The 25,398-nt window shown below is 37.3% G+C and overlaps 1 protein-coding gene across 1 annotated transcript; it reads right to left on the reverse strand.

Annotated features, from left to right (window-relative positions):
- Positions 1 to 273: 273 nt before the first annotated feature.
- Positions 274 to 24,995, reverse strand: LOC132097439 (mitoferrin-1). The gene is made up of 4 exons (XM_059503153.1): positions 24,659 to 24,995; positions 12,209 to 12,437; positions 11,934 to 11,990; positions 274 to 1,078 (listed from the first exon to the last, which is right to left on the reverse strand). The coding sequence occupies exons 1-4, from the start codon at positions 24,848 to 24,850 to the stop codon at positions 531 to 533; spliced, it is 1,026 nt and encodes a 341-aa protein (XP_059359136.1). The 5' UTR covers positions 24,851 to 24,995; the 3' UTR covers positions 274 to 530.
- Between the last annotated feature and the right edge of the window lie 403 nt (positions 24,996 to 25,398).

Genomic DNA, 25,398 nt, shown 5'->3' on the forward strand with positions numbered 1-25,398 from the left:
AATAATAATAAAAATCATTCATCTTGAGCAACACAATTCAGGAATGTCTTAAATTACAAAATACTAACAAAAATAATAAAATATTAAAAGCAAACTTTCCTGAACCTCTCAAATATTAAAAAGTCCATAAAAGCCAATCAAATCAAATAAGAAATGTTCTACCACACTGGTTTGTTGTGTCACTGAGCAGACGGTGAGTGTGCATATAATAAATACAGACGCAAATCCATCACGCTCAATCATAAATATGTTATGCAAGTGAGAACACAAACAAAACATCGACTCATCTTTACCTTCCTGTTTCCGTCATGTTTACAAGAAACGTTCTGTACTGTGGAGCATCCATACATTCTTGTAACAACATTAAAATCTTCCAATAAATTAATACGTTAGCAACAAACACAGAAGCTGCTGGGATGTCTACTGCATAAGAAATGAGCGTCTACATTCCCCTTTGAGCCGAAGGCGTCTTCCGTTGATCCTCACTCTCACTCTTTGGATGGGCTGAACGGATTCAGTGCTAGCGGGACTCATGTAGTGCTGGCCTTGTGAGCATCTCTCCTCAGCTCCTGGATGTGTGTTTCCTGTTGGGTCAGAAAGTATTTGAAGAACTCGTACACAGACCAGGCGATGGCCGTAGACGGCATCTGATAAATCACCCGTGCTCTGATGCCTTTAAAGAAAGCCGGCACGCCGCCCAATCGGTACACTGTCCTGAGCGCATTGACCATGCCAGAGAGATGTCCGCTAACATGTGCGGAGCTGAGCGCCACGTTCTCCTGAGTGTTTAGCAGTGTCTTGCACACGTCTAGCGGAGTGGTTACAGCAGCAGACACTGCTCCGGCTGCCGCTCCGGACAGGATGTGCGTCTCGGGCCGGTACTGGCGCTGGGAGTTAAAATGTTCCTGCATGAACTCGTAAGTGATGAAGTGGACGGCCTGGAAGGGGATGTTCATGGTCAGCTGAGTGCTGTAGCTGCGGTAGAAGGCGGCCAGGCCTTCCTTGCGACTGACCGTCAGGACGCAGTCATACAGGCTGCGGTACGGAGAGTTATACATCTGCATCCTCTGCTTCACCACTGAGAGAGAGACAGTGAGAAAGATTTCATGTGAAACTTTACAAACAAATTTAAATATTCACTGTACTTATCACTCTCTGGCGAATGCAAATAGGTGATTCTATGCTTATGAACCATGATTTTCATGATTAATAATCAGAGTTGGGAAGTAACTAGTTACATGTAACAGAACATCGTAATTTAAAGGTTCTATGCCATGAAAATTTCACTTTCTGAGGTTTTTTAACATTAATATGACTTCCCCTGGCCTGTATATGGTCCCCAAGTTTCAAAAAATTTTAATTGGTGTAAATCGAGATTTTGCTATGTTTCTCTGTCTTTGACAAAATGGAAGCTCAAACGGGCTGATCTGGAATCTCCTCTTTGTGACGTTGTAAAGAGAAATGTTACCTCCCCTTTCTCTGCTTTGCCCGCCCAAATATTTACATATAATTCAGTCGCAATGTCAGCAAAGGCTTACAAACAGACTTTTATGATATGGATTCGACAGCACCGGCACAAACAGTGAGTAACCCTGTTCATTAATGCCTGATCTGTGATCAGTGATTTCTGATGTGTAGTTAATCATTCAAGTTCACACAGACTTTCTTTCTAAATCGTTTAATACTGTTTATGCATCAGTGAATCAAGCCAGTGACTAAAAGATCAACTTCACGTTGTTTCTCTTAGTAGCATGAAACAAATCTGTTATTTAAATTGTGATTTAACTACAGAGAGCGATCAAAGAACGCTCCCTTTTTTTTTCGGAGCTGTCACACATCGCGAGGATATCTGCACTCTTGCCCAAACTGCCGTTACAATGAATGACGCTGTTATGCTGCACAACAAAGCTCTTACTGTATTCATGCGTTTGCTGTTAGTTGTGGTGAAAGCATTTTGTGAGAGAAAACGTGTTGCAATAATGACGAGATGACTGCATTCACGCGATAAACAGACTCTGTCTATTCAATACTCATCACTGCAGCCTTTCATGTGATGGGAAAAGATCGAAAAAATAATTATATAATCAACAAATTCACGATTCGTTAATCTCGACAGCTGTATTTTTATTTATTTTTTTTATTTATTTGAGAGGGGTTCCACATGTAATACGCATTTCGAATGCAAAGATGTCAGCCAATCACAACAGTTGTCGTTTACTCTGAGTCTAACAGCAGACACGCCCCTTCAAACAGAGCATTCAAGCCAGAGGGCTAATATCAGGATATAAAAAACGCTTTTTATTTCTAAATTTTAAATGTAAAAATTATACTAACAATATAAGTACACCTAAGGAAACATTAAAAAGCATTTAAAGAAAAGGAAATAATCCATGTCATGGGACCTTTAACTACAAAATAAATGTAACCGTAATCTGTGTGTGATTAAAGAGTAACTAAACCCTAAACCAACTTTTTTTAGTTAATGATCTATAAGAATGGGGCTTTATTAGTGCTGTTCATTGATTCGAGTAACTTTTTTGACATTTGAGTATAAAGTGTTTTAATTCTACAATATATGGTGTAAAAACGTGTGAGTGCTGTCCTCTTCAGGTTGAACGGTGGCTACTGCAGTTGATTTTTCCTATTGGATGTTGCGGTGGCAAGTGACGTAAGCAGTTTCCAGCTCACCACGCCCCTTGGTACGAGCTACCACGCCCTTGGCAGTATAAAACCATCAAAATCACTGTAGTGAGTCAGGAGCTGGAATTGCGAGTATTGGTAATGACCAGGATAGACTATTATAGCATCTCTTTAGCATAGCAATTATATAGTTAATTAGATCTTCAAGTTGGCGTAGATTTATCTGTATTTAGTACAGTGGTCAGGATGGTACAGAGCTGTGTTGCTGGTTGCTACAGCACTGCTGGACTGCATAGTTTACCAGCAGACTTTAAAATTAAGCGCCAGTGGTTGCATGCACTTGGCCTGGAAGACCGTGAGTTCCCGCCCAGAGCTCGAGTGTGCAAACTGCGTTTTACACGGGATTGCTTCTCCAACGCAATGGAGGTGGAAATGGGCTTCTCCACACAGCTCGTGCTGAAAAGCGACGCGGTGCGGGAGTTAAGACCGCAGTTTGAGCCAGTGGCTGGAATTAATATGAACAGACACCTCGACACCCTCCACTTCAGGTGAAGGTGGGGGAGAAAAGTCCTCTACTTCAAACGATCGCTCTGTTGCAAAGCTACTTGCGTCACTACAGTCACTCTCCATTTTAGCGTCTCTGACAGCAGCTGTCAATCAATCCGTCACTGCGGGTCTCAGGATCACGCCGCACTCGCTCAGCCCCGCCCTAGGTTCGTCCCCTCTATCTCCGCTGTGATCTGCCCACTTTTCAGCATTTTTCAAATATTGTCAGTGGGTGGAGTCAGGCTCTGACCAGGGGTTTAGTTACACTTTAAATTAGTCACTTACAAAAATGTTAATTTCAAAGGGGGTTACATCGGAATACTTTCACACACAGATTTTTTTATTACTTTTCCAAATTGCATTGACTGCTCTAAAATATGAGACAAATGTTTCAGGAGTTTAGGACACATGCTTATTCAATAACTCTTATTTGCTATTTAGGTTTATGTATATGCTTTATTTTTTTCTTCCCAAGGCATTGTTAGATGCCAGTGTTACTTGTCACTGCTATGCAAAGGTTTAGTTTTTAAAAACAGAAGCCCAGGGACATCGTTAGGCCTATTTTAGGGGGGCTGAAGCTACCCCGAAATGTTCCTAAGCCCCCCTAAATGATAAGAACAACAATAACAATTTGATTTATCAACAACCATATCCTCATTCATTTTTAGACGAAACAAATGATATATATCCAGATACAAAAAATAGCTGAAAAGTCGGAAGTTGGAAAGAAGTACAAAGAGTGGTTGTGCTATCAAGATGATGCACCGCACCGTCTCGTTGTGTTGGTGTGAACTGGCAGATTTCAGAGCGTTGCAGACCGGAGCGCTGCAAGTAACTGGAGGATTCATCTTGTCTTGTCGTTACTCTAGTTTGGTCTAAACTCGCTATGCACCCTACCACACGCTAATGGCGAAAGGAAGATTGGTAAATATCGTGATACAGAGTGAAATTGTACCTTGTTTTTAATTACCTGCTTACCTTTAGCTACGTTTTTTAGAGGTAAAGGAAAGGGGATATTTTGGTTTGCTATGGAAAACTATAGTCTAGCTAGAGTGAACAAGCAAAATACAAGAAATGGTTTACTTAGCAAGCTAATCACAACTCTTTATTCTTTGCCAATAATATAACCCATCTCTATAATAGGCATATTCTAAAACAATATCAACCCCCATAGAATGTCGTGGTCACTGAAAACTAAATGTCATAGGGTCCCTGTTAATGCTATTACAGTTGTATCCTTCAATTCACTGAGCAGATGAGATGGATGTTTGGAGGTATTTTAGCAGAGAGAAAGAGAAGCAGCCGCAGGAGATTGGCACGAGGGAGCCGGTGTGATTGAGGTCAGTATTGGTCTATGTCTAAGGATTGTTTTGTTTTCTTCTAACAATAAGCATTTGTTGGCAGGTCTAGGCACTATGCATAGCCTAAACTTATTTAATTATATTTTATTATATATGCTAGCTATATTCTAACTAGGGCTGAGACGATTATAATCATGATTAATTGCATCCAAAATAAAAGTTTGTATTTACATAATAAATGTGTGTGTACTCTCACTGTGTATAATTATATATATATATATATAAATACACACACATGCTTGTATGTGAGTGCAAAGATTTTGCAAACTCAAGTTACAAAAACCCTGGGGTTCCTGCAGTAGCCGCTTTTCCACTGTTGGGCCAGTGCGAGCCAGGGCTTAAAACGGGCCGACACCGAGGCCAGAATAGCGCAGGGTTTCCATCATCACGCCTGAAGCTCCGCTGCGCGTCACTAAAACATGCCCTTTACACGCCTCTCAAGAACAACGTCACGCAATCCCATCATTTCACCAACAAAGAGAAGTTATCAGAAAACTAATAAGAAATAAATCACTGGAACATGCACGATCACAAAACGAACATGATAACAGCGGCCTTTTGTTTGCATGCTTTGTTAAATATTCAAATTCAAAAGCATCAATGTTTTACTATAATAAGTGATACATTGATCATAATTAATTAATTTATCAGACTTGAAAATTTGTCACAGAAATAAATGCATTTCTATTTTATTTATTATTTTTAACGCTGACCGTTATGAAAATACCCTGCTTATTCAGTCAAGACGGTTTCTGTTTATTTGTAGTCACACACATCACATTTAGAATGAATGTTAATATTTCTATTTTTATGAAAGCTCCCGAACAAAAAACATTAGGCTAAATTTTATGACATAGGCTACGGGGAGCTAAACTCTCGAGACGAGACTTATGACAGATAAAATATGTTACTACAGGATCGTGATAGAGAATAAGAAGCTGACGTCTGATTTCTCCAGCGGTCATATTTACCATGTTTACTATGGTAACGTTTATACCTAGCTTGCATAGTCTTTTGCATCCCTTCTAAATATTTCTGCCTTTTATTGTGATTATAATCCATATCGGATCGGATCAAGTTATTTCAAACACAAAACTTTTTAAAGTTTAAAATGTTGGTGTTATAGATGTTAGCTTTCTGAAATGATCCGCGCTGACGCTCTCCAGATGCGGAGAAACTCCGCCTTTGTTCATAACCACTCCTCAAGGGTTTTGTTGGGCCAAAAAACCCTGGTCGTTGGCCCCGAGGAAGCCCTGACAAGGCACGATCAAGCCTTGTGGTTCGTGCCATACTGAAATAGTGGTTTTAGCAAATGGGTTAGTTGTATTTTGTTTGAGTCTCCAGAGTCAGAGTATAAATATGTATAAAGACTCAATTCTCCTGCGCCTTTTTTTTCAATCTGAACCCATGGAGTATGAGATGGACTAGCAAACCAGAAACATGTGGCTCTCAGTTGGACTGCCTTAAAATACTATAAAAGATTAGGGAGTTGTAACCCTCCTCTTTCGAATGGAAGGTACAAAAGCGATAAGCGAAACCTGGAGTGTTTCTTGTTCCAGATAAATTTAACAAATGTCTTATTTATATTTGAAAAATTTAGTTAGGGGGATTGATTGAAACGGATATAGAAATTTAGGGAGTCTATTGATTTTAATGATGTTCACCCTTCCGATAGTGGTGAGAGGGAGAGACACCCATCTATTTAAACTTTCATATACTTGAGCTATCAGGGGCATGTAGTTGGATGCAATCAGACCCTCCACCCGTGGAGTAACTTTGATTCCCAAATATCTAAATCCATCGATAGAGGTTTTATAGGGATGTTGAACTGTTGGATTCAGCCTTTCTTCCTCTATAAGAAAAAGTATAGATGACTTTTGATTTGTTATCTTCATATCCCGAAAATGTTCCAAAGTCATTAATCAAATTATTAATAGTGGGTATTGAATCTTTAAGTTTAGTTAAATAAACAATTATGTTGTCTGCAAATAGGGAAATCCGATGTTCTAGGCCTGTAATTTCAATTCCCTTTATACCTGGACACATTCTAATCGCAATTGCCAGGGGTTCCAGGGAAATTACAAATAATAATGGTGAGAGTGGACAACCCTATCGAGTCCCGCAATATAAATTAAAAGGTTTGGATGTTAAATTATTTGTAATGACCTCTGCTGTCGAGCTATGATATAAAATCTTTACCCACTGGCAAAAGTTCTGACCGCATCCAAAACGTCTGAGTACATCAAATAAATAAGACCATTCGACTCTAACGGCATCTAACGACAAAATACACGAGTCTGTAGAGCCATTCTTCTCATAAACAATATTAAGTATTCACATGATATTATGTAAGGCCTGTCTGTTTCGGACAAAACCACTTTGGTCAATTCCTATTAAGGAAGGCATGTTATCCTCTAATCGAAGGGCTAAAACCTTGGCTATAACTTTGGCATCGGAATTCATTAAAGAAATTGCTTTATATGATTCACATCTGTCTTGGGGCTTGTCAGGTTTGGGGATGAGTGTTATTAAAGCATCTCTAAGAGAAAGGGGAAGGCAGCCCTCGAGTAAAGACTCTTTATACATTTCTAATAGCGGAATCGCTAATTTATCCTTAAAGGTTTTGTATATATCTATTGGTATCCCATCAGGGCCAGCTGTTTTACCACTTTTCATCTTCATTATAGCATTTAAAACTTCTTCACTAGTAAAGGTCTCGTCCATTTGTCTTTTGGCTTCACGGTCCATAGATGGGAACTTGAGATTATCTAAAAATATATTTTGCTGCATACTCTGACTTGTAGATTCTGCAGTATATAATGCTTGGAAATATTTGGTGAAAGTTTCATTGATCTCCGTTGGATCTGAAGTCAGATTTCCAGCTGTTGTGTAAATGCTATTTATTGCTTTACTTGAATACAATCTAGTTTAATCTGCCACGCTAAAAGTCTGCCTGACTTCTCTCCATATTCATAAAATGTGTGCTTACAAGGTCCCTTAATAGTTTTTGACATGCTATATTACAAGTTTAACTGGGCAATGATCAGAAATCACAATAGACTCATAGGAATAGTCAAAAATCTTGTGAAATAAATTATTAGAAATCAAAAAGTAGTCTATTAGTGAAAATATGATTTTAGTGATAAACTTTAGCATGGATATTCAGTTTTGTTGGGGTATTTTCTCCTCCATGGATTGCATAAATCAAGTTCTTTTATGAAACTATGAAGTGTTTTCCTACTTTGCATGTGAGCTGTGTCTTTACTGTTGTACCTATCTAAATTTGGGTTTAATGTTATGTTAAAATCACATCCTATGATTAAATTTCCAGGTTTGGATGCCAAAGTTAAGAACAAGTTTAAGAAAAATTCTGGCCTGTCAGAATTGGGCCCATACACATTCACAAGGGTAATTGTGTTATCTATAAGAGTGCCTTGTACAATCAGATATCTACCAGATTTATCTGGAATTACTTTTAACATTTTAAATGGAATGGCTTTATGAATCAAAAACATTACTCCCCTTGAGTTAGATGTATATGAATCAGAGAATACTTGGCCCAGCCACCTTCTACGTATTTTTAATAGTTCACCGGATAAAAGGTGAGTTTCTTGTAACAGCACGATAGGTGTTTTAAATTGCTTAAGTCTAGTAATGACTTGTTTTAACTTGGAAAGTTTACCTAGGCCCCTAACATTCCAGGAAATAAATGTTATCTGTTATTCACTTGACATGTTTTACAACAGCACCATTCCTATGATCATACACATAATGGATAGCAACAAATAAATTATAAAATAAAAATAAAAATCTGTTAGGGTGGGAAAAAAAAACTTTAAATGCACTGAGCTATGCTTTTGCATACCATGGCATACCCTTCCCACCAAACTGCAAAGATTCTTCAACAGGATAGTCTGGTCCTACAACTAGGAACCCATCCTTGGCCAGCAAAAAAAAAAAAAAAAACATTAGGCATCAGCCTATCCACAAACAGCCATTAAACAATGACTCCTGCCATCTCCCAAATCTTCCACTGACCCTTATACAGCAATCTCAGTTTGGCTGGATAAACAAATCTCTATGAGATGTTCAATGTCTGGAGATGCTTCTTCACATCATCAAATTCCTTTCGTTGTTTCCTCACCGCTACTGAGAAGTCTGGGAAAAACATCACTTTGTGTTCCTCATACTTCACTGTTCCCATCTCCCTGGTGGCTTGAATCACTCTCTGTCGGATGTGGAAATTAAGGAATTTCATGATCAGGATTTGTGGGTAAGGTTGCAGCTTTGTCAGTGGCTTGCTGATTCTGTGTGCTCTTTCAATGACTACTGGACTTGGAAAGGTAGATGCTCCAAACACATCAAACAGCCACTTTTCCAAAAAGTTTACCGCATCTTTTCTTTCTACTTTTTCAGGCAAGTTGACTAAACGGAGATTGCAGCGACGGTTGCGGTTCTCGAAGTCATTTAAATCAGAGGTGAGCATGGCAATTTGACATCCCAGAGCGTTAACGGTTTTCTGTAACTTTTCCACATTAACCTCAGTCTCGCTAATTCGGTGTTCCGCTTCCGATATTCTACAAAGGTCATAACTGGCACTATTTATGTCTGAGCCTAATGTAAAACATTTTCTGAAGTGCAATTTTGTTTACATCCATTTCATTTATTGTTTTTGATTGTTTTTGGTATTTATTCAAGTGCATTTTTAAACAGAGACTGACAGTCCATTGCTTTTATAGTTTTTTTTTTTGTTTTTTGTTCATTTATTGTGGATATTTAAAATGTTTTCCATTTTCAGTGTTGAATATTCTTTAGAAATAAAAGTTTATTGATCTTTGAAAAGGTGTACCTGCATTATTATGCCATTATCATTATATTAGTTAAAACTGGTCTTAGAACGACAATATTAACGTTTATCGCAATAATTTCTTGGGCAATTTATCATCCAGCAAAATGTGTTATTGTTAGAGGCCTAGGGATTGGTTGGATTCTTGTGCTAAATATAGCCCAATTTTTTGTGCTAAATACACACTTTTGGGTTTTGGAAAGTTTTTTTTTCGATCATGACTCTTCATGACATCATGAATGGTGGATGTCCTTGTATGGGCTTTTTTTCCAGAAGAGCGTGCACGCATCGACCAGAGAGAGAGCAAGAGCACACCTATTAACACGCTTCACTTGGCAGCGCTGCAAGGTGAAAGGACAATTCTCTAAAGAATTGTGTTTTTGGTTGTAAGGGAAAGATAACTTTGTTCAGCTTCCCAAAGAACCTTGCATTACGTAAACAGTGAATGCAGTTAGTTTTCCTGGGCAGCAACAGAGTTTCACAAGTGTATTTGTTGATGATTGTTTCATAAGCAACTTGTATAAGGGTAACTTGTAATCTGTAACCTACTACATTTCCAAAGTAACCTTCCCAACACTGTTAATAATACAAAAAACATTGTGTTAAGGTTTTTTTTTTTTTTATTCAGCAACTGTGTTCAAATCATATTTGCTAGTAATATACTGTAATTGCTCATTAAAAACACATCTGTCAAGACATGATGTATTTTTGTAGGCCAAAACCTAAAAACAAGTTTGCATTTTAGCACCTCCGGTTCAGTTTTTTGATTGGATTTTTCGTTTAATTGCCTAAAATAAGGTATTTGTTTGAAACAAGCTCAATATATTTCCATGTTTTATTCTGCGACATGAAATACATCAGTAAATGTGTTCATTTGTGAAAAATATCACAATGAACAAAACGTGTGATAGTCATGTGAGAATTTTTGTTGGTCATGGAGCTTATTTTCAGCAATAATCCAAGAATCCAGTGAAATTCCTATTGGATTTTTGTTGAGGGAAGCAGAGTAACTTCTGAGTTGGCCTACAAAAATACATCATTATTGCAGCACTATATAGTGAAACTTTCTGCATTGGCCAATATCAGCGTCTGATTGGCTGTACTTGTAAATTATTTTAATCCAGCAATATTGTTCGCATTATATCTACTGTACTAGTATTTTACTGAAATCTGCCATTAAAGAAAGAAACACATAATTAGAAAAAAAAAAAAAAACTATTCACCAAGACCACAGCTATTTCAGCCAACCGTCAATTCACTGCAATTTATTTTTTCCATGCTCATTAAAATTTATATTAACTGTTAATTACATATGATACAATAATTCTAATAATAATATAATAATAAGAACTCATATACATATTTTTCTAATGTCTAGACCAGGATTTTCTCATAGGGCTTAATGCAGGAAATGCAGATGTTGAAAATCTTATTTAAATAAATAACTTAAAAAAAAGTAAATCTGTAAAACTAAAATATGAATCCCTGGATAAAATTATTGTTAATGAAATGTGGAATTTCTTGGGCGTAATCTTGAAGTAGAGACCTGCGCGGGACACAATTTTCAGTCCCGCTCCCGCAGTGTTTAGTACCGCTCCCGCAAAGATTTGTCATTTTTAGTCCCGCTCCCGCCCGCATCTGTGATATTATGTCCCGCTCCCGCCCGCAAATGCCCGCAAGACGGCAGGCAGGATCAGGGGCGGCGCTAGGACGTTTTTAGCCCCGAATAATTTTGTTAAATTGTGTCTCTCATAGAGCAAAACAATTAATCAGAAAAAGAAATGTGAATAAGATTACAGCAGCCGTGATTACCTAATCATGTGCATATTACAGTTTTATTTATATTTTTCCATTTTGCATTAAAGCAATGTGCTTTTTTGCAGCGTTGAGCAGCGTTGCGCACTTGATATTCTTGATGCTGCTCTGATGCACTACATTACGCAATGCTCTGTTTGTTGTTAGGATGACTAAAAGTTCAGCGGTCTAGCTCATCAATGTCAAAATGATTAAAGAAGCGAACGAATGCCTGGTAAAATGCAAGTAGATAATGTAATATTTGACTGTTTTACAATAGAAATGATCAACTACCGACAGTAGCCTATCCGGTGACGCAAATTACTCAACTTTTTAATTTATTTATTAAATTTTGCTTTTTTAATTGAAAATATGCTATAATTTCCTTGATTCACAAGTTTAGATTGCTTAAAACGTTTTTATTGCTGACAAACAGAATCTCTCTCACAAGTACAAATTATGAACGCTACTTTAACCATTTATATATTTTACTTTACACTAATATTTAATTTGCGGGAGTGCAGCGTATCATCCCTCCCGCCCGCACCCGCAAGTGCACCGGATCATCCCGCCCGCGCCCGCAATGACCTTTCAAAATTTGTCCCGCGCCGCACTGTTTTGCGTCGTGACCCGCGGGTCCCGCGGGAGTGCAGACCTCTATCTTGAAGACCCCAAAACAAACCACTTCACAGTGTACTTGTAAAAGTATTAAAATATAAGATTTATTATTGACTGTAGAAGAATACCTTCTGCTGGGTTCATGATAGCATCGTGGAGGACAGTGGCAACACTTCCTGCCACACCTGAAGTGGGAAAAGAGAAGAAAATTATGTGCATCACCATATCAAGCCACAACATCTTGAAAAAAAAAATGTTTAAAATAGTTCAAAAAATCTTCTATACTGTCCTACTCAAGACAAAATCTGTCTCAGATGGGCTGAGGATGAGTAAATTAACAGCAAGTTTTCAATTGTGGGTGATCTATCCCTTTAAGACCTCACAGAATAATCCCTTCTCTTACCGTTAGCGATGTGACTGTTGCCTCCGTTCTGTATGACGTCACTAAGGCTGAGCTTGATCCGCTCGTAGCAGGCGAAATAGAGTGCGTGTGCGGGACCGGCCCCCAGCACAGTGATGTTGAGGCCCCTCAAGGGCCGAAGGAGGCCCTCTGTCCTCACAATCCTCTTCAGTGCACCGTACACACTGCGGTACTGAGCCTTTGGGTCTGGCTGTAAACTCTGCATACGTGTCTGTGGACAGAAAGACAGAAGCATATAAGTCTATCAACCATAAAAAGAACAACACTTGATATGCAAAACTAAACTTACAGAAACAAAATTTGCCAAAGTTTAGGAACAAGACCATATCATGAAGATCAGTTCTGGCATTGTGTAGGCCACAAACAAATGTCTGATGTTATGGTGTTTTATTCAATTCCACCAAAAAAAGTATAATTACAGAGACGCTAAAAATAGATATTTTCTGATAGAAACAAAAAGGATGGTTAAATTGTTAACACAAAAGGGGAAGGAAATACCATCAATATGTAGACAGAGATAGAAGCAGTCAATCTTTCTGCTTGCCCAGCATTTGGGCTCAGTTATAAAAACATGCTTTGTTTAATGTGAATGATTTGGCAAGAATCCTCACAACATACACAGACCGAGGCCCACAGGAGCCAAACTATCAGAATAAAACCTGATCCACAAACTGAAGCTTATTCTGCCCCCAAAACCGCCCACTCAAACTTGAAGAGACATCTGAGCAACAAAACCAACCAGTTTCTTGCTGCCAATACTTCTGGAGGGAGTATCCTTTTATACTGGCTTCCCAGACTTTTTGACCATGTCCACATGTGATAATTAGTAAATGTTTTAAAAATCATTCTGATTCAGTCTAATTGTCTAATAGTTATTCTGATCATTCTGGAACAATTTCAAATGATTCACTGAAATGAACTCATACAGTATAACTTGTTATAACAATTTCCTCAATACATCTGAAATATCTAGCCATTACTGCATTTTAGATTGTTTTATAACAGAAGGAGATACTGACTGCAACATGCATATGATGTAAGATAATGGAGTGAATTGAAGTATGTCTATACAGTCTATGTAAAACAAGTTTAAACCAAACCAAAATACTTTTTTCAATCATTTTTATTTTCCATTTTTTGTCCCATTATCCTTCTTATTCTACCTTTTAAACCTAAACACTAGACAGGCTGGTTTGACCGGTTACAGCTTACTTTAAACAATATTATTACAGCTAATCGCAAGGGTTTAATTAGCTCTTCCTTAACTAGAGAACTAGACAAACGCTCAGATGTGTTTAACTTGCCCTAAACTTTCATCATAAAATCCCTGCCATCAAACAGCAACAGCTTGAATATCCTGGAATAGCAAGAGAGATCTCCCTGAAAACATTCATCAGGGTGGACTGAGTTGTTCCAAACAGATTTAAAGGGATAGTCCACCCAAAAAGGAAAATTGGATTTTTATCTGCTTACCCTCAGGGCATCCAAGATGTAGGTGACTTTGTTTCTTCAGTAGAATACAAATTAAGATTTTTAACTCAAACCGTTGCAGTCTGTCAGTCATATAATGGAAGTGAATGGGAATCACGGCTTTGGGAGTCAAAAAAACATACACATACAAAACCAAATTAAATCCTTCGGCTTGTGACAATAGATTGATGTGTAAAGACACAAGACGATCGGTCTGTGCAAGACACTGAACAGTATTTATATTGCTTTTTACCTCTGATTCACACAATGTCTGAGAGTGCATTACCGCCACCTCTCTCTCAAATAGACCATTGAAACGCTATCTACAATCTCAATTAGGAGTGTCAATGTTCAATTTGAGAGATAGGTGGCGGTAATGCACTTATAAGTCTGCGATCCACTGTAAAGCAAGACGACGACGTGTCACGCACCGGCTGTTGAGAATGCGCTATGGAGAGTTCGGACATTGCGTTACTTTTACAAACTTCCTCAACTATTTCAGGAATAGGCTACAATTCTGTGCATTCTGGAGGGCTTTAGCAAACAAAAAGCAGAATAACATACATATGCCACAGGAAAAACAAATATAGTTAAATAGGACATGTAATGCTATGAATATATTTGAAACTCCAGACCTGAATGGTTTACACACTTTCCCTGAGACGCAAAAATAATTCATTAAAAAAGGAGACAGCGTCAAGACATTTCTTGGGACATTTTTTTATGTCTGCAAAACAAAACACACAGTCACACGGTTATTCTGACACTGCAATAAAAAAATAAAATACAAAAATAAAAAGTATTATGTTGCAATTCATAAATATCTTGTTACAACAAACTGTAACACTCTTAAGTGGTTTATCTTGCAATAATGACAGATGTATTGTATGTTTTCCACATATTATTACACATGAACATGCAGATTGACATGAGAAACATAAAACAGCATAGGTAAGTTAGTCCATGCTAAATTAGTTTGCTTTACTTTAGCAGGAAGTGGAAAGACTGGCCTTGCTGTAATCTAAATTTTTGCACCTTTTAACAAACTGAACTGGTTACTATCAAGTAGGGGTGTAACGGTACGCAAAAATCACGGTTCGGTACGTACCTCGGTTTTAAAGTCACGGTTCGGTTCATTTTCGGTACAGTAAGGGAAAGAAATGCAAACATTAAACTGCAGGTTGTTTATTACTATAAACTTTTTTTAACAATTTGTTTACACTTTTTTTAAATACTTTTTAAAAGAAAGAGAATTAAGAATAAGAAAAGAATAAGAATTAAAAGAATAAGAAATAAAATACTGCTGCAAAGTTCTCCACTAAATAAAATACTCTCAGTCTCAAACCAATATCATATTATAAAATATAATGAAAAATATAAATAAATAACTATGATTACAGTGCGGCATTACCAATCCCAGCTTGTAGGCCTGCTCATATTTAAAAAATATATATATAACTTTTCCAAAGTGTAAAGTGCAACATCAAGTTTCAGTTTTTAGACCTGCTAAGATTTCGTTATTGCGTTGGACCGATCGGAATTAAGAGCAAAGGTCTGTTTAAATTCCGACGGGAGCTGCGTTTCAGTTACAATCGTTTTTTTCCTAGTTGTAGTGATGTTCACACTAGCGTGATGCCTTTTGAAAACCTTAGGCCGGTGACACACTGGCATATTGCACCTGTCAAACATAGTCTATTTTGCCGTCAATACTGTTGACGGTGTCCTTTATCAGTAGGCTTTATATTTATGCTCAACATGAAGTATAGATATTGTTATCGTGAAGACAAGAGTCTGTTAAAAAAAAAAGTCTGTCGGCGGCCTCCCTCTATGTCACCTACAGTAGCAGCAGCGAGCCAGTGCCGCGTCAGGCACGATTCTGGTGTGTAAAGACACAGAAAACGTGAAGCAGCTGTCACGCAGCTGACACGCAGCAGAAACGCCACGCTCACGCCACGCAGCCAGAGTGTCACCGGCCTTAAAATCAGCTGCAGGGCAGGATTTGCGCTGAACGCGGAGACTTCCGCCACTTAATATGTTTGTTTGGAAACACGAAAATGTACCAATGTTCCGCACACAAAATATTGCATTCGGTCATTCGGTACACACGTGCACCATACCGAAAGCCCTGTACCGAAATGGTCCGGTACGAATACACGTACCGTTACACCCCTACTATCAAGTAACTGTCACAGAGGAGGGGTGACAGTCATGACAGGAATTTGAGTGTGTATTGTTATACTCGTGTGTGTGTGTGTGTGTGTGTGTGTGTGTGTGTGTGTGTGTGTGTGTGTGTGTGTGTGTGTGTGTGTGTGTGTGTAAATAACGGCCTGTTAATCAATTTCAAAACGTCCCGTCCCAAATGCAAAAGACACTCTAGCACATTCACACCCTTCTGGACGTGTGAGATTATGACCTCTGCCCTGACCCACCCATCAGCCATGAGGAGCCATACTCTCTAGTTACCACCATCAGGCCCAATGTTTAAACCAGCTGCCAACTTTCACTTGCCACTGGAACTGCAGTTTATTACATACATATAATATTATAGGCTATTGGCTTAAATAATTGTTGTTTATAATGATGGTTTTATAAAATATTTTCGGCCTGTCTGTGAATTTAAAGTAATGCTTGCATTGAGAGTATAGGTGCATGTTATTTGAAGGCCAAGTGCCACTAATGTTGTGTTTTAGTAATGTTAAAAAAAAGAGTTAACTTTAAGTATGCAATTTTTTCAAATATTTTTCAAATAATGTTATCAAATATTGTGTGCTTTCAGTGGCATCAATAGCGACTACTAGATTTGTGACATTGTGATTAAATTAAATGAAAGTTAATTGAAACTATGTTTTATATATATATATATATATATATATTAAAAGTTTGTTTTACAGCAAAAGCAGATAACTAACTATATTTTATAACTAAACTAAACACTTATTTAATCTTTGTAATCTCCTCAGATGACAATGTAGATGCCTGACAAACGTTGTTGTGATCATAAACACATATGGATGTGATCACACGCAATACACTGAGCTTTTCCCTCATTGAAACGTGCTGCTTTTGCAGGATATCGTGGAAAAAGTTTCAGCTTTTATTTTCATTTACGCCCTGAAGAAGATATCTCAGGTTCATCAAAGCTTTATTTTTTTTTTTTTTTTAATAGCCTACATTTCATATGTTATCAATATCACCAGGATGCATATCCGTGCTTTATCCATTATAATATGGATACAATAAGTAACATTAGGGATGCATCTTGTCAGTAAAGCCAGTTCTGTAATCAGCGGTAAATCTCTACACGTGCGTGATTTCACATGGAGCAACATTTACTACACAGAGCCATTGTTCACTGACAATCTGCAAAATATGATCATGGTTTGGCGCAGCGTGTAGAGATTTACTGCTGATTACAGAACCGGCATTACTGACAAGATGCGCATAAAATATTGGGCGATATTTATTGTGCATCCCTAAGTAACATGGTTGATAGGCCGGCAGGAATTGTAGGTGGGGGGAGTGCATGTACAGTGCTCTCTCCACCTTCAATACCACGACTTAGGTGCCCTTGAGCAAGGCATCGAACCCCCAACTGCTCCCCGGGCGCCGCAGCATAAATGGCTGCCCACTGCTCCAGGTGTGTGTTCACAGTGCGTGTGTGTGTTCACTGCTGTGTGTGTGCACTTTGGATGGGTTAAAAGCAGAGCACGAATTCTGAGTATGGGTCACCATACTTGGCCGTATGTCACGTCACTTTCACTTTCAATCCATTTTTTTTATTTATATTTTTTACTATATTATTTTTACAGTTAATCCCATGTCCAACAATTAAATACACACATGGTCACGGTTGGGGACAAGGCATAGCTATTTACACAAAGATTTCATCCCCTTGGAATTATAAGGTTCTACCGGCCGTGTGTGTATTTATTTGTTGGACATGGAATTAACTGTAAAAACCCTGTATAACCCGGGATAACGGGTCTATTGGCTAATGGAACCACGACTGACAGGATTGTTTTTCTTCTTTTATACAGTATAAAAAAGATGTCTGCATATTTGAGTAGTTCTATAACTTTCATACTCTGTCATGTATAGCACAGAGAGAAAAATAATATTTGATTCATGAACAAATTCATTGACAGATATATAAGACTAGAGGAAAAAATAAAGGCAATAGTTACACCTCATTTTTTTTCTCCATTTAAAAAAATAATTAGTAGATTATTATTTCAAAAACGAATGAAACAAATAAAAAATAAACAGCTTACATACCAAACTCTTTCATTCAAAACTACGCCATGGTTGCCTAAATAAAGTTTGAATACACTACTAGTTTAAATAGTATAATATAATTATTTAGTGTAAGCCTATATGAAACACACCTATTTTGGAGAATAATGCGCGGCTATCAGCTCTTTTTTTATTTTTTGTAAGTGGCGTTTATCAGTTTTTGCAAAATGAAAATATATATAATTTATAAAGAGTTCTTCATCTTGATATGAACTCGCAACTGCAAGAAAAAGCAGCGTCATTCATCCTGTTTCTCTATTCTGGTTCTTCTGCTATTGCTGCATCTCTCTGAATCACACCCTGTCTCTTACTGTACATGCATCACAATATTACCAAACACTAAGAACCATGTGATCCGTTAAAGATCCATTTCAGTCACAAACTACAGACTACCAACACATTAAAGTGGGTGTTAGACCATATTAAATGTCATTTGCAATGCAATTATCTTCCATAATATGACATTTTAGAGTGAAACCAAATATTCTTTCTTTGGGAAACAAAAGTTGGGCATAACATGACATTGACTAAATTGAGAAAAGTGGAATGTGATATATTTGCTGAAAACATAAATAGGGTCAATTTCATGTCACCTCTACATTTAATTATGGAAAATGAATTAATGTAAAGCCATCTCATGTTAAACTTTGAAAAAGAAGCACCATGTGCACCATGTCTCATTGTCCATGCAGAGACATTAAGAGTGTGTGAGTAAAGGTCATATGGAAAAGCACACCAAGTGTCCTGAAATGCTCCTTAGTAGTGCTTCTAGAAAATGACGGGCCTTGTACAGTACAGCTGGCAAGTCCCCAATTATTTCTCACATACTGGAATTTCCAGTTTCCCTACAGCCTGAATCACTACAACAGACACATGGTCTCCAGAATTGCAACATCACATTTGTTTAGTTTTCAACAGGAAATTTAATTACCAACTATACTGCAATGACAAAGTTTAAGGCACACTTGTCTGCTTTAAAATGTCCAATGAAATTTAAGCAGTCACTTATCAACATCACTAACAAATCTCTGTTTCCCTTGTTCCTGAAGACACTTTTTTTTTTAAACCATGCAAAAACAAAAAGAGGAAGTATTTAAAGCTAATCTTTTTCTGGATTTATGACAAATGATTTACTAGTCTGTCACGCAAATCATTGAAGGTCAAACCTTATCTCCTGTAATAGGGGTAATATAATAGTTTATAATTCAACATTAGTTCAACATTACAGGGATACTCCACCCCAAAACGAAAATTTTGTCATTAATCACTTATCCCAATGTTGTTCCAAAGCTGTAAAATCTTAGTTTGTCTTCAGAACAAAATGTAAGATATTTTGGATTAGAGGCCGACCAATATTTGTCATTTTTTAATATATCGGCATCAGCCGATATCCGTGTTTAGTGGCGCCGATTTAAAGTCAGGCACGTCCGCGGGCAGCCCCGTGTTATTGGTGCGGTGTAAAGTGCTGCTGCCGCATGTGAAGGACCCAACGCCAAAACCTTTGGAATATTCAACAACAGGTAAGGCTTAAATTCAGATATTTCAAAGTCTTATGGACATATATTTACTATATATTACTTAGCAAACTATGACGTGTTGCTTCACTTAGTGGAAAAAAAAAAAACAAATAGCATAGAACCATTGGAAACTGGCATACATGGCTTTTGGTGCGACAGCTGGTTAAAGATCTGCTTACTTGCAGTTAACTTTAAGGACTATAGTCGAAAACTAGCAGCAGCAGCCTTGCTAACATACTAGCCCCCAATGTTATCATGTGCAAAGGCCGCTTAAAAAAAAAAAAAGCTTTCTCACCCGAATTGAAGGGATTTTAGAATAAAATGAGGGTAGCAGGACTGTAAAATGAATAGATGTGATGAATGAATAGTGTTCCTGTGGCTCAAGTGGTAGAGCATTGCGTTAGTAGCACAAGGTTGTGGGTTCAATTTCCCAGGGAACACGTTAGGTAAAAAATGTTAGCCTGAATTAGGGCTGGGCGCTATGGAGCAAAAAATATATCTCGATATATTTTGCTATATCTCGATATACGATATATATCTCGATATCTTTACAGGAAAAATAACCCCCCAAAAACTACTGAAACTAAATATTACGTTTAGGGACCTATGAAACCTTTTATTTTTTTCTTCACCATATGTTTTATTGTTACCTAATTCTGTGTTTTAGCATGTGTAATTATTTAAATGCATAAAAATAACTTAATTCGTTTTTTTTTTTTTTAATATTTTTTTAATAGCCTTATGTGAAATGTTTTTTCCCCTCTGAAATTCTGTGTATTCACATTTTTCTGGTTATCAAATGAAGGCATAAAACATTCATTTAATTTATCTTTTAATTATTTAAAATTAAGCAAACTTTATTTTTTGGTAAACAAAGGGGATTTACTATTAAAAATAAAACATGGAAGAAATGTTGTGTGATTATTCCTTAAAAAATTATGTTTGTTTCATTTTAATAGTAGTAGTAGTGGGCTATGTACATTCTGCTGAACAATAGTAATAGATTTCTGGCAAATACTTTTATTTTGACGGGTTTACCTACACAGTTTACAGTTCTGTGTATGTGATACTACAGTCTATGATGTGATATGACGCTAGTTTTACTCAAATCAAACGGTCAAATGCTCAAGTTCTTGAGATGTTCTTCATGTGTTTACGTCCTCATTTAGTGAAAGGAAAGACGCTGAAATCAAGCGCGCTTCAGTGTGTGTAACGTTAATGAAAGAAGCAGCACTTCTGTGCCATTCATTAACACAGACACGCAGAACATGCAGGATTCATATTTAAATAAGACTTTTCCGGCTTAATATTTGTAGATTATTAGTCCATATCACGATTTGATGTAAGTGCAATTACCTACTTTTCATTAATTAATTCAAAATTTGACAAATTCCATGACATTCCGCGTTAAACTGTATATTCCGTTTTTATGACTGGATTCCGCGATTCCGTCTGCGTTTTCTGCATTGCGGAAATCATAGGGCCCTACAGTAGACATCTGCCTGCTGTTTGTCCGACGATTTAAAACCGAAGTATCTCCATATAATGGAGCCAGTTGTCTTTTTTTTTTTTTTTTTTTTTAGAGTTTTTTTTAGACTAGTTCTGAACACACGGGGGGAGGGGGGGTGCAAAATCAAGGAGGTGGGGGGCGAGCGAGCGGGGGCGAGCACAGCACAGAGAAGGCAAGCAAGCAAGTGGCGGAATCAGAATTAAATATAAACAATATATCGATACATGCAATATTTCAAAATCCATATCGTGTTTAAAAAACATCTCGATATATTTTAAATATCGAGATATCGGCCACCCCTAGCCTGAATGCACTGTAAGTCACTTTGGATAAAAGTATCTGCTAATTGCATAAATTTAATGTAATTTAATCTGGTGAAATAAAGATAGTGCCTGGTACGTTTGAGATCATTTTACTTCGTTTCCCATCAAGGATACCACTGAATGCACCTCTTTAATTAGTAGCCCAATTTGTTTTAAAAATTCGGAATTTACAGCTCATTAGATTGTGACAGTGCATGTATGCGTGCAGACCAGGACGGAGTGAGCGCGGGTTTGGCTAGATGTATTTTGGAGTTTATTGCTCGCGTACTGTTCAGGACAAATCCAAATTTTTCCATATTCACAATGTATTTGAATGTTAAACTATAATTTTATTTATTTTTTAATGTAAACTAAGCTTGTACTTTACACGCATTCGCACATAGACGTAAAACATCATCCCCTTCACATGAGCAAAAACATCCTTGCCATAACAGCAAAGTGGACTATTTATTTATTTAAGGTCTATTTATTTAAACTCACCAGTGAAACCTTTTATGTTTGGCTGACTGCGATGTAAATTTGGAATCAGAATGCACTTTAGATGTTCGGTGTCATTTATACCAAACACAAATGTTGCTAGTTGCTAGTGTGTTTGCAGCACTACTATTATTTATTTTTTATATATTTAATTTTTTATATTTTTCAGTTTAACACATTTTTTGTATTTATAAAGTTGTATTTATTTTATTTAAATGTATATATAAGTTTACATTTATGTTCCAACAAAGTTGAAAAATTCTAAATGTACTACGTGTATTTTTTTATTTGTAAACTTTTATTCTTTGTAAGGAAAAGCTTAAATTTGTGAAGCGGCACCACATTGCACTTTACAAGCTTAATTATGTATGAGTATCAAATTTTGTTATTATTATTATTATAATTATTATTATAGGTTTATAAATGTTTCAGTCATCTAATATATGTACTTGTGTGTGTTACATTTATATATTTCACCATGTCATGACAAATAACGAATTAATGCACCATCGTGAGAAAGATTCACCCTTTGTCCTAGTAACACTGTACACCTCTGTGATCTGTGACTAAGTTTCACTCTCTGTGTCTACCATCGCTAACACACACACACACAGACACACACAAACACACACACACACGAACGCACAAACCAATTACAGCCCAATTCCTTCCAGGTAAAGTTCAGGGGCCTCTGGTTGGTTAGGCATGAGACGCATCTCTGTGGCTATGTGCTCTCCAGACACGTAGTACGCGGCTCTCAAACGTGTAGCACTATGGCGACCAGCAAATGAGTGAAATCTGGAAGCCACTAAGGAAATTATAACAATAGCCTACGCAAGTCCCACACAAGAGATGCAAACCTCAATCTGGCACAGTGACAGATCACTTTCACTCACAAGCTACCAAAAAGACAAAGTTAGGACACTTTTGTCCCGCCGCAACAAACTCTGAGAACTGGTTTGTGAAGAGACAGAGCTAGAATTCAGCGTTTAGTGAACTCGCTGCCAGGCTTATATTTGAATGAACTGTTGTTTTAAAACCGAAAGGAGGCTAGCCCAAAGATTAGCATTACACTCATGCACAAAATCACCATGGTATTTCCTCTCAACATCATGAGACAACACTTTCACCCTGGATAAAATATGTCCAATGGGGAGAAACAGAGACAGTCTTTTGTTCCTCAAAAAATGTATCTGGAATAATGAATCTGACCAAGACAAGTCATGCTGACAGTGACTTAACTCATTTGTTTCATCTATTCGAGGAGGCCGTGGCCTAGTGGTCAAAGATCTAAGCTTCTAACAGCAAAGTCATAAGTTCACACCCCGGGAAAAGGGTGAGCCATAAACTACCACCATTATGACTTCGACCCATTAAACCCAAGATTACTCAAGGGCAGATAATCCTTATAATAAATATACTGCAGAAAGTCTATAGGAAAGCCCTTGTGAAAAGGAGGTACACTTAAGCATACATTTAAAAAGAGTACTTATTTTGGAGACACTGTTAAAAGAAATACTTCACTGCTAATTGTATAGAAGCCCATTTCCGCCGCAGAATTAAACAACAACTTTTTACATCACAATTCTGACATGTTTTCTCACATTTTTATTTTTATTTCTCAGAATAAATGCAGAATTCAGAATTGTGAAATGGGAACCCGGAATTGTAAAGAAACAAAGTTAGAATTCTGAGTTTATATCTCACAATTGTTTATTTGTGTGTCAAAATTTTTGTTCTCTAAACTGGTAGAAACAAAGTTTAATTTGTGAGATATAAATTTAGAATTGTGAGGGAAAATTGTTGGAATTATGATAATAAAAAAGTTAATTTTTTATTTCTTTCAAAGTTAAGATTACATACAATTAAATGGATGTTATTTACAATTAAATAAAATTGTATTATAGTTTAAATTTATATTAAATGCAGTTATTGAGAGTGTATTTGACCCTGTTAAATAGGGCTTAGGCAATTTTATAATTCTATGGTCTTTGAAATATGGTTATGGATGTAAAGACAAGCATTTCTGGTAAACTAAAATATATTTTAAATGTCATTTCCATCAAAACTGGCACGTCATGTAATTAGAAATAATTGTTAATTTAAAATTAATTTTAAATGTGCTGTCGAAAGGTAGTCAACATCAAAATAAGTATACTTTATAGCATGTCAAAAGATTATTTTAAAAAAAAATATTTAAAATGTAATTTTAATTTGAGATGATTATTAAGTACACTTTTAGAAAGTACACTTAAGTGTGTTAGGAAACAAAGCTATAAACGTTCTCTTTAAGTGCACTTAAGTTTTATTTCATTAATATTATCTGTAAGTTAAGTGTTTTTTTTCTTTTTTATAATACAACACAAGTGTGCAATTAAGCACTGCTTTTTGACAAAATAAGTCTCCTACTTAGTTCACAAACGCACAATTAAGATATCTTATGCATGATTTGATGACGGAGTATGTGCTCTTTTTTGTATTTACAATATGAGTATGCCATTGGCTTGTAGCAATTATGAGTGTTAAAACACTATTGTAGCAAGTTATTCTGCTTTAGCAGCGTCTGGAGAGGAAGTGCACTAAACTCGTAAACAGCACAGAGTGCTTAAAACACACACACGCGAAAAAAATAAGCATGGCCGACTGTGCTGGTTTAACTTAGTTGTTGTTGTTGTTTCGGACCGATTTGAGAAGGTTTGAGTCATCAGGTCATTTGCCATGCTGATCGAGCCGAACTTTGTTGTAAAAGTTAGCTTGACGGCAACAGGGCTGTCCAGGGCTGCTAACAGCACACTTGAGACCCTGATGAATGTTATAAACCCTACTGTCTGCGCGGAGTTACCTTGACCGAGTCCACGGGGTACATGACTGTGTGCTCCAGCACTCCGGCCACGGCGCCCGCTGTCATGTGCGTGTACAGGGACGCGTGAGCGGGCAAACTCTCGTAATCCGCGTCGCCCTCCGACGATCCGCCGTCGCTTTTCACCTCCGACATCTCCAGACTCGCCAGGACCGTGTCGGTGCGCAACTCCATGCGTGAGGGGCGGCGCTGGGAAGGTTTAAACGCACGGCTGATGCGTGGAGATGTGAAACGGCGGCACGAGCCCGCACATTAGACTACCACTACCAGTGAAATCGTCATCCCAGCGACGCCGCGACGTCACCGTGACGCAGCGGGCCCGCGCCAGGCGATGAGAACGGTAAAGTGTGAAGGTAGATGTGACCATTAAAAAAGTACAGTGATGTGGGAATTCCTCCTGTCGAGTTTTTTTAGGGTGATACTTCTTTTAAGAAGTGTTTTAATTCTGCATAGATTAGGAGTAATTATTATATTCTAGTCCGTTTCATCTTTATTAACTCATTATAAATCCTGGACTGATATGAAGGGACTTTGTTTGTACTTTTTTTTTCAGGTACGATCCATTTAGCTATTCGGTTCATTCGAACGACTTGTTTACCAGTTGAAAATGATTCATTGATTCATTTGAGTCATTAGTGAAAAGTTTTCAAAATGCACAGGCACAGGATTTGTTATGTAATAAAGGTTATTTATAAACCTACTTTTAATAATACTCCAGCTTT

Source organism: Carassius carassius, chromosome 21 (genome assembly GCF_963082965.1).
Source record: "Carassius carassius chromosome 21, fCarCar2.1, whole genome shotgun sequence".
Lineage (NCBI taxonomy): Eukaryota > Metazoa > Chordata > Actinopteri > Cypriniformes > Cyprinidae > Carassius > Carassius carassius.